The 10043-nt window shown below is 41.8% G+C and overlaps 1 protein-coding gene across 1 annotated transcript; it reads left to right on the top strand.

Annotated features, from left to right (window-relative positions):
* Nucleotides 1-609: 609 nt before the first annotated feature.
* On the top strand, nt 610-3150 carry LOC119735874 (BTB/POZ domain-containing protein 17-like). The gene is made up of 2 exons (XM_038209819.1): nt 610-744; nt 1660-3150. The coding sequence occupies exons 1-2, from the start codon at nt 610-612 to the stop codon at nt 3148-3150; spliced, it is 1626 nt and encodes a 541-aa protein (XP_038065747.1).
* Nucleotides 3151-10043: the final 6893 nt, after the last annotated feature.

Below are 10043 nucleotides of genomic sequence, written 5' to 3' on the forward strand. Positions count from 1 at the left end.
GTTTGTATAAGGACCCTATGACTCATGGTCCCATCCCATATTTTAAAGAATAAAGTCTTTTTGTTTTAAAATACACTGGGTCAATTTCATGTACAGAGTACACATATCTGGCCAGTCCAGTGATAATTTGAAGGGGTTAAGAGGGGGGTGGGGGGGGGGGGGAGTACCTCTAGAACTATGGCTGCCTCCCTACAAAGAGCAGCCATAGAGGGAGGAGTTGGTTGCATTCGACCTGCATTTGCATTTTCACCAATTTAAATTGGGGGGGGGGGGGGGGGGCACGTGACGGCACCGCGGATAACATCTACACTGATAATAAAAAAAACTAGATATGGGAAGCATTTTGTTCTCAACATTTTTGGACCAAGTTGCAAGCTCTTCATATTTTGGTCCACAGCTGCAGTCCCCATTCCCCCTGCCCCCACCCTGCCCCCACTCTGCCCCCACCTTTCCTCCACACTGCGCCCCCCCCCCCCTACATCTGGGACATTTTAAAGACTCCTTATAAATTCTCCCTCACTAATACTATTATTTTGCTTTTTTCCCCCAAGAAACTGCAGTGTGACATTGCGCACTTCATTTGTGATGGCATTATTTGATAATCGTTTGATGAGGGCTCTATTACTGAGCCAACGTCACTGGCTGGATTTAGATGAAGACACAGCTGCTGAGATACTTGAGCCCATGCAGTTCTTGCAGTACTTGCATTACAAGCACTTAAGGAACAGCCGTCTCGAAGAAGATGTAAGTAAAGACTGATGTCTTCAATGCTGAAGGAGGCCAGCTTGCCTATGTGGACTCACACTCGTAATCAGGGACATCGCTAGAGGGGTGTGGTGCTGGGTGTGACAGTGACGCTCCCCCAAACTATTGTCCTGTCCCCCCTGTCAGCAAACTCGTGTGTCTGTTGGCATATGCCGCAAATGATATCGTGCACCCTTTTCTCCAATAATGTCTATAATCCCTTTAAATTTAGCCTTGACCGAGGCTGTCTACTTGTTCCCTGAAAGAGTGAGTGATGGCCGCTACAGTATAGATTAGACTGATTTGTCCGGTACCCATTATCCCGGGATGGTTGAGGCTAGTGTTTACGGTGTTGTGTGCAGTGACAATTCACAAGTACAGTACAACGGGTACTGGACATATCAGCCTAATTAATAAGCTGTACAGTAGCGGTAGCTCGTTCAGGGAAGAGGTAGACAGCCTTGGTCAAGGCTATAATCCTTTCTGTCCATATTTAGTTAGAAGGTGTAACACCCCCCCCCCCCTTCTGCATTTAGATTTTGCAGAGGCTTGGTGAGTGTAAGGAAAGAATTCCTAGCTACCTTGCAGCACATATTCTGTCAAAAATGGTCCCCCCACCTCCCGCACATCACCATCTTTTCCTGAAAAAAATTGGTTAAAGTGGTCAGAAAAAGCCTCAGATTGCACCACAGAGCATCTAGAATCCAAAAATTGTTCCGAGGCCCTTGAGCGGGTCCTGATCCTCAGGCCATAACTTTTTGGACCCACTTTTTGGTGACCAAAAAAAAATTGTGTTCTAGATCTGCCCTTGGTAGAATTCAGCCATATTCATCAACTGCCAGATTACATATTTCCAAATTTGGGGCACAATTGTCAAAAGCTATTCAACCATGTAAGTGCATATTTTCTTTACAGGATGATTCATCTGAAGATACGGACCAGGAAGATGATTTCAACCCAGCAACTCATCTCTGCCAACAGCTGGCAAGTTACTTCAACAATTCCAAGTTCAGTGACATCACGCTGAAGGTAAGAGGGAACACCTTCCGAGCACATAAGTTGGTCCTTTGCACGTGGAGTGATGCATTTCAGGAGATGTTTGTTGGTTCTAAGAGAAGAACGACATCCGAAGGGTCTATAACTGATGAGGGAGCTAGCGGTGAATTTCAGTTTGAGGAATGTACCTTGGCAGAGTCTGTGGAGTGTTCCAAAGTCTTCGGTGACTTCCTGAAGTTCATGTACACAGAGACTGTGGAGTTGAACGACAACAATGTGTATCCAGTCTTTCAGCTTGCCAAGAAGTACAAGGTTCAGGGACTGTGTGATGTCTGCCAGGAATTTCTGGTGGAGGAAGTGTCTTATGACAAAAAGGCAGCCCTTAAGACTTTGAGCAAAGCCGAAGAGTGCGGGATGACCAAGTTGTACAAGCACTGCTTCAGCGTCCTTGAAACCAACTTTGAGTTCCTGGAGCAGTCCTGCATTCTTGACATGAGTCCAAGTTTGTTTCTGAAGCTGTTGAGAAGCCCTAACCTGGTGGTAAGCTTTGAGCTACTTGCTCTGCTGTTGGCTTTCAAGTGGCTGACGGTGAAAGGAAAGGAAGAGCGTAGACGGTACACGGAGGAGGTCATTTCACTGATTCGCTTTCCTCACATATCACCGGTGTCATTCAAGACAATTAGTGGCAAACTACTGAGCTGTCCAAAGATGTATCCCAGTTTCAAACATCTCCTTCAAGAGAGGATCCACAGGGTTTATGAATGGAAACTACTTGCCTCGGAAGGAGAATTCAGACAACTACCCTATCACATGCGGTTTGCCGCTTTCGCAAGAAACTGCGTTGCCATGCGGTATTACATATCGGAGCCAGAAGAAAATTACAAAAGGTTAACTCTACTTGATGAGAAAGTGAGAAGCAGACAAGGCAAGTCCAATGAAGTGACCAAGACCGGTCTTGGTGTTCCATCAGTTTGGGTCATCGGAGTCACAGCCAACAACGTCCACCAAGTTGAAGAAAGTGACTGGCTAGTCGACGGAGTCGCTTTCTATGACAAAACCTGCGAGCGTTGGGGAATCTGCTATCACATCAAGCCCTCAGCTGCTGCCCATGCTAGACATGAGCATAGGGACTACCGTTTGGTGATACTGACGATTCTGCCGGGAAGTAACTGCCGTCGTCCTAAGGTGCACACTTCTGAAGGCATCGTACCTCCTGTCGGGAGTAGTCAGACAATAACGGTGAAGCTTCCACCTCGGCTTATGGGCCTCAAAGAGAAACCTGCCCATGTCCCAGTCAAAGTCTCCCTCTTTATCAAAGTCAAACGCAGTCAAATGCTTAATGTCAGATTGTTCACACCCACAGAACTTCTACAGCAGAAGAAATTCACTCCTCAGATCTTCGGCTGGTGAAGGACATCAGTTTTCCAGAGAGGCAGACAAATGCTTGCCTTTGATGATCAATCAGAATAAATATTAGCCCCTCCCCTTGTTCCCTACAGACCATTATCATGTTGCATCCATCTTGATTTTTTTTCTCATTCAAATCAACACAACCAAAGCGAAGCTGGAAGGAAAAATAGTCTGGTTCCTTTTTGCACTAAAACATTGTCATTCAGTACTGTTATTGGATACAGGGAACATGACTGTAATGGTGGCAGCATGACAATGGTCTACAGAAAAATCCAGCAGCAGCCATTTTCAGCGGCAGCGCAAGGCTCGCGCGAGTCGCACTCAGGTAGAGCGCACGCACTCCAGGCTTCTTCGACCAATAGGAATACCAAAATGCGTGTGAGCCTCATCCTTAAGAACGCGTGCAGCATGCGCATGAGCGTGACACCGCCACAGTTCAAGCTTCTTATTCTGGTTGCCGGATTCCACTATACAACCTACCCAACAAACCATCAGCACACTGTCAAGAAATTGTTTGTTAGTCGTCATCCACCCCCTTCCCCAACAACAACAAAAAAATTCAACTTGGTCTGCAGATGATAGTGGTCGTTTTGCAATAAAACAGCATGATCCAACCTAGGATTTCCGGAAGCTAGATATATCTGTATATATGCAAGGTTCAAAAGATTTTGCTGTTTTGAATTTTTTATTTACACCGTCAAGATGGCACTCAATCATTCAAATGAACAAAACCAGATTTTTTAAGTCTGTTATAAAGTGGCAGACAACATGAAGTTATGCAATATTTCATTTGCAGTACTCCTAGTTTGAACGAATGCTGTAAAAGTAGCAGCTGTATAAATGGAAGAAAAAAAAAAAAAAAAACAGAATTGAAAAAAATTCACATTATTACACAACCAAATCATTGCACCTCCTTCACATTCCAAAGTCTTGTGTAAATATGGTATATATTAATCGTCTTTTTGCCTTAATATAACCTGTGACTAGCTGGTTTTGTAATTATTGTATTTATATGTTATAAATGATTCTTAAGCTTATTTTTTATATTTCTACCTGTAAGTACTAAGCTTGATTTGCATGCACTAGTCTTGTGTACACCCAAGGTTTTTATTTTTTTAAATTAGCTTTAGTCACCTTTTGAACAAAGTAAGCAAGTGTACTTAAACAATAAACGTTATGCGATCAAGCTAAATGAGTCGTTTGTCGGCCCTGGTCAATTTTCTTTTTTTCTTACAGATTTATCTCAGCATTACTGATGTGAAAACCGCATGCTGATACCATCTTTAGTTCAAAAATTATGGAAGTTGGAAGACCAAGAGATGTGATGAAGTGGCCCTATTTTGGCCTGTATCTCCAAATGAAAGTTCCCGACAAACGCCTCATTCAGCTTGATTGCATCACAAGTGCTAGATGAGTTACATGTACATGTACATGTACATCTGCATGCACATGTACATGTCGTCTGATTTTGATTGACGCAAGCTAGACAAATGTGGACAAGACAATTACCATACGCTTTGCATTATCACAATTTTTAATCAAATTCCATCCTTCCAGAAATGGTTGACTTCAATAAAAAGCATTTTTTTCTTTTAAAAAATTCATTAAGATGATGTAAAAAGTAAGCATAAAAGCTTTTTGACTCTTTTTTTGGCTCGACTAAAAACAAATTACTTGAAGCTTAACTGTTAATGTTTACTAAACATTTACTTATAGTGCTGTGCAACAATTTCTCATGTATACATTAAATATCACTGCAACAAAAAGCTGCTACAAAAGTGGGTAATTGAATAAAACACAGACAAAAATATTCACAATGAGAGTAAAATCTAATGATATGATACAGAAGCACCTATTGAAGCACCTACATACATTGTATTACATTGTATTACATTGTATTTATTCCTTGGTGAGACCATAAATCTTGGTCGGTTTTGGGCATTACAGGGATTAGTGGAGCAAAGTTGCTTTGTACTTTAACCCAAGCAACCGTCCTCCAAAATCAACTCTTAAGCCCGCCGCACACGAGAGCTACGTGCTGAGCAAAAATCATTCCAGGTCGTTTAGTCAGCACATAGCTCACAAAATATCCCCGTGCGCAGTGGCCAATTTTTGGCTGAGTTTTCTGCCTCGCGAGGCCGTGAGGCAAATATCTCCCCTGTTTGATTTCTTTCGCCTCTCGAGACAAAAAACTCACTGTGTGCGGTCAACCTGAGCTACGTGCCGCGCTAAAAAGATTAACTAGCCAATGACATCACATACTCTGTACACGTGATTTTAAGATATTTTTGTACAAATATTCTAAAAACCTGCTGGCGTTTGTCCCCATTTGTAAAAAAAATCACACGACCTACAAACAAGAATAATGTGCTTTCATTGGCTAGTTAATCTTTTTGGCTGAGAAGGTAGCTCAGGTTGACCGCACACAGTGAGTTTTTTGCCTCTATCACAGGGCGAAAGAAATCAAACAGGATGGATATTTGCCTCACGCATCCCTGCGAGGCAGAAAACTCGGCAAAATTCACCGCACACGGGGATATTTTGTGAGCTACATGTATGTGCTGAGCAAACGGCCTCGAATGACTTTTTGCTCAGCACGTAGCTCTCGTGTGCGGTGGGCTTTAGTGGTTTGCAGTACATGTATTAGGATAAATTCAGGATTACGGAAGCAATTGTATACAACTTTGGAAATAGCCAAGATGCCCAATGTTTGTTTAATACATTAAGACTGTTCTATTGGGCAACTACAATGCAGTGTTAGAATTTTATGGATTCCTGAAGATTTCAGTAAAAAAAACAAAGCCTACTCCAGCCCCCAATCTCTCATTCCCAATAAGTGAAAAATTCATGTTACTAAAACTAAGGATAAGATATTAAGCACTTTTAAGATTGATTTTTTTCTTCTTCAATCAAATTGATCAATTTTCCCACTCAAGAAATATCTTTAGTTTTCATTTTGCACTCTTTAATCGTCTGGTCTCAAATTTTCGAGAGTACAATTGCACTCTTTGGAAATAGAAGAGTGAGGGGTGGAGCAGTTTAGGGTCAAAGGTCAACAACAATCAGTTTATATATTTCAGCACCATTGGATATTGAATAGCTTGCTGTAAGTTAAAATGTTAAGTTAACAGTTTATTGCCTTTGTTTAGTTTGTTATATAGAGCAAAGCAAATGTGTAAGAAGTATACAAACTAAAGATTATGCAAATTACATTTTTTGGATATTTAACGGCAATAGAACCATCTCAACTTTAGAATTACTTAAAACATTAAGTTTCTTACATGTATTTTAAAGGCAAAAACAAAAACAAAAACGATTATATTTAATTCTTTTTTCTTGCACTATACTAAACATTTCATCCAGTTTTTGTGTCTCAATATGGGTAGTTAAAGCCAGTACTGTCGATAGGGATTAGATTTGTTTATAACACACCTCTTGCTTGTTCTTTATCCTGGTTGGCTGAAAGGCGGTCATGTGTGATTCACTAATAATATAGGCTTAGTTTTTTAGGCTAGTGTATGAAACTTGCGTCAGCGTGAACTAGACGCGCGTCGAGACATCGCGCGCGAGTAATTTCCAGAGTATAGTGCCTGATCGGGCACTATACTCAAAATTTTTTTGACTGGGTAACAGCGCCCTCTGACAAAACTCAAACTCAAAAATTTAATCTAGGGAAACTAAAAGCGTTCCTTTAATTGTTGAATTGCCTACAGCTGAATTGCTTATGAGTTAATTGTTGAACTAAAACAGTTCAATAATAAAACACTGAATGGTTTCTTTTTTTAGTTTATATTTTGGACAGAGGTGAGTTATGAAACACATATGGACTGGCATAATTCGGTCGCTAGTGCACGTCTATGCCCCCTCGGGCCTGTGAGTGAACAGAAGAGGGTCCTATTTCCCTCACAGTCCCTCAGGGTGCATAGACATGCGCTAGTGACCTCATTGCTAGTCAATATGTATAATATGAACTGAACATGAAAGGTAGTCGCCACTAAAACATTAGCCTTGAATACAAGGCTGTGCTGTACCATAACTGGCCCACCGGACCAGGCTAGGCCGAGAAGCTGACCACAGCCTACCAGGCTAGGCTCTCAGGGAAACCTGATCCGATCGCGCGCACGTTAACCCTAACCCCCTAGGCCCTTGTTGCTTACAACCATCCTCAATCCTCCAAAATCCTCCAAAATTTTCAAAAATTTTGCAACTCCGCCTAAATTTTTCAAAATTGTCAGACAGTCCTGCCTCAAAATGCATTCATCCTCAATCCTCCAAAATCCTCCTCATTCCAAAACTTTGCACTCGTGTTTAAATGAAGGATAACCAACGCCAAATCCTTCAAAATCATCAGACAGTCCTGCCTCAAAATGCATTCATCCTCAATCCTCCAAAATCCTCTTGTGCTTCAATCACCATTCATCCTCAATCCTCCAAAATCCTCATGTGCTTCAATCACCATTCATCCTCAATCCTCCAGAATCCTCATTTGATTCAATCACCATTCATCCTCAATCCTCTAGAATCCTCCAAAACCGCCAGGAGGATTTTGGAGGAGTGAGGTGGGTTAGGGTTAAGCCCACAATGTATTCATGCACTGCCAATGCTGGCAGTTTAGTCTCATCACATGTGCACATTGTCCCATCATGTGCAAGCATGCGTGTGTGTACATGTGGAATTCAGCTCCTTCGGAGCATGGTGCTGGACTCTCACTAAGGGGAATTGCGTGAGCGCGTAGAGTATTACTACTGCGGGTTTTGTGCGTGCGCAGACCGCGTGCTTGTTTTTGCTGTGTATATGTGTGTGGAGCGGGTCGGGTACGGGTAGGCTATGACCGGCAACAGCCTGGTACTCAAGGCTACCACAACATAGGACTTCTGATCTTTCACATGAAAGGGAATTTCCCTTAAGTATCCCTCTGTAACAAAACTGGCAGACCGCCAAACTGCCATCAGTCATGCTTACAGTGCATAAAATACATCTAGGTCTTGAGACAATGTGTTTTCGGCCCAAGCCCCTAAATTCCACAAAAAATGTTAAACAAAATTTGACTTGTTAATGCTGGTAAAACAGGCGAGCAGAAACGATAACCTGAATTACTGTTCTTGCAGCACAGAGCTTAAGGCCAAGTGAAATATAAACCAGTTCTTGTGCCCACCTACTTCCTTTGTTCACGGACGCCTCCTTTATATTTTTTTTAAATTTTTAAACATCAATCATTTGCAATAAACTTTTTTTTTTAAATTCTTCCAGCAACATTTTAACTATGTATGCAAGTCTAGAAACTGTTTTAAGGCATTACACGGCTCCATCTTTGAAAATTCGCCATCTTAAAAAAAAAAAACCGAGGAAAAAAAAAGAAAAAGGGCAGCCTCCTCCCTTTTTGCCTAAAGCCCGGACTAGAAACTGTTATTTTTTACTTGGCCTATAAAGAAGTTACATTTAAGTAGAGAGAAAGATTAAGGCTAAGAACGTGCACTTGAAATAGGAAGAAGTACTTTTTACTTGTTCTTCTGACTAGGTTTTAAATAAAATCTCTAAGAAGAAAATGTTGGAGATTTTGTTGGTTTGGTGTTGCTGCTTTTTAAAATCTTTGGTTGTAAATTACGTACCGGTACGTGCCTGCCATCAGCCTTGAGATATAACATCCACAATGGAGGTTTCTCAGTCACGTGAGTTCTGACGGTCAGCGTTCAATTTACGTAGATGTGCGCGGAAATGCGCGCGTTTTGAAATCTCTCTGCATTCTCGCGTACGCGAAGTTGCCATTTGAAAAACACAGATTCGAAAATGAACACGCGCGCCTTTGCGGACTTGGTACGCTTCCTGAACTGCCTTTGCCGGTCAAGTGACGTCACGTGAAAAACCTTCAAAGGAGGGCGCAACTCAAAAAGGCTAATCACCGGATTAAATTGAATTCCACAAATTTCCTTCCTGCTCCAGGATGGTGAGCACAGAATACCAATCACAAGATCATGATTTTGAGAAGTGACAAATTAATATGGCAGTGCTTTGATTCAGAATACTCAAGCACGTAGAATTTAAATCTCTAAACTGAATTGATATTTTTTTTAAGAGAGACATTATTTAGTTTTCTGATAAACCATTGCATCAAACAATGGCCTACAAGCAGTAATATATTCAATGTTTCAAATGGCAAAGGAGCATCCTGCTTCTAATTGCAACAGTGCTATTTACTGGCAATCTTTGTGCTTTTCACAAATTAAAAACAATATAAACATGTAGTTGGAAGACCAAATTTCATAGCTAGTGACACCTGAACACACATTGTGCATCCTCGCTAGCCAAATTATTCCTCTCATACGTCATAACACTACCCTAAAGGCACTGTAGTCCAGTGGTTACAATAGCGGCATTCCACTTTGAAATCCAAGTCACTCATGCATTGAATACACTGCATGACCTACATGTAGCTAAAGGGCCTGTCACATTATATGCGATCTCATAGGAGACCTTACGGCAACTAAAAATATTTCATAAATTTAACAATCGCAGCGCGGACACAAGAAAATGACAACTTTCTGAATCAAAGAAGCTCAAGCTACGCTCATACTGTGCTCTTCCTGCGCTTACGATGCGCTCAACTTGCTCTCTATGCGCCCCTGTCAAGCTCAATTACTCGATCTAGTCGCTGCCGCTGCGCTGTCACTGCGCTCACACTACGCTCTGCTCGCTGTTGATACGTCCTAGTAGCTCGCGTCGTGCTCTCTATTCGACCAAAATACGCTCATGTGACGTCACTTGCGCTGTATAAATACCACGACAAAACGGTCAATACACAGTCCAGTTTCAAAACTATTCTACAAGTTCATCGCAGTCGAGTTACTTTCTCATAGAGACTACATCGACTGCCTTGCGCCTATAGGCTGCCTCAA

Source organism: Patiria miniata, unplaced genomic scaffold (genome assembly GCF_015706575.1).
Source record: "Patiria miniata isolate m_02_andy unplaced genomic scaffold, ASM1570657v1 HiC_scaffold_29, whole genome shotgun sequence".
NCBI lineage: Eukaryota > Metazoa > Echinodermata > Asteroidea > Valvatida > Asterinidae > Patiria > Patiria miniata.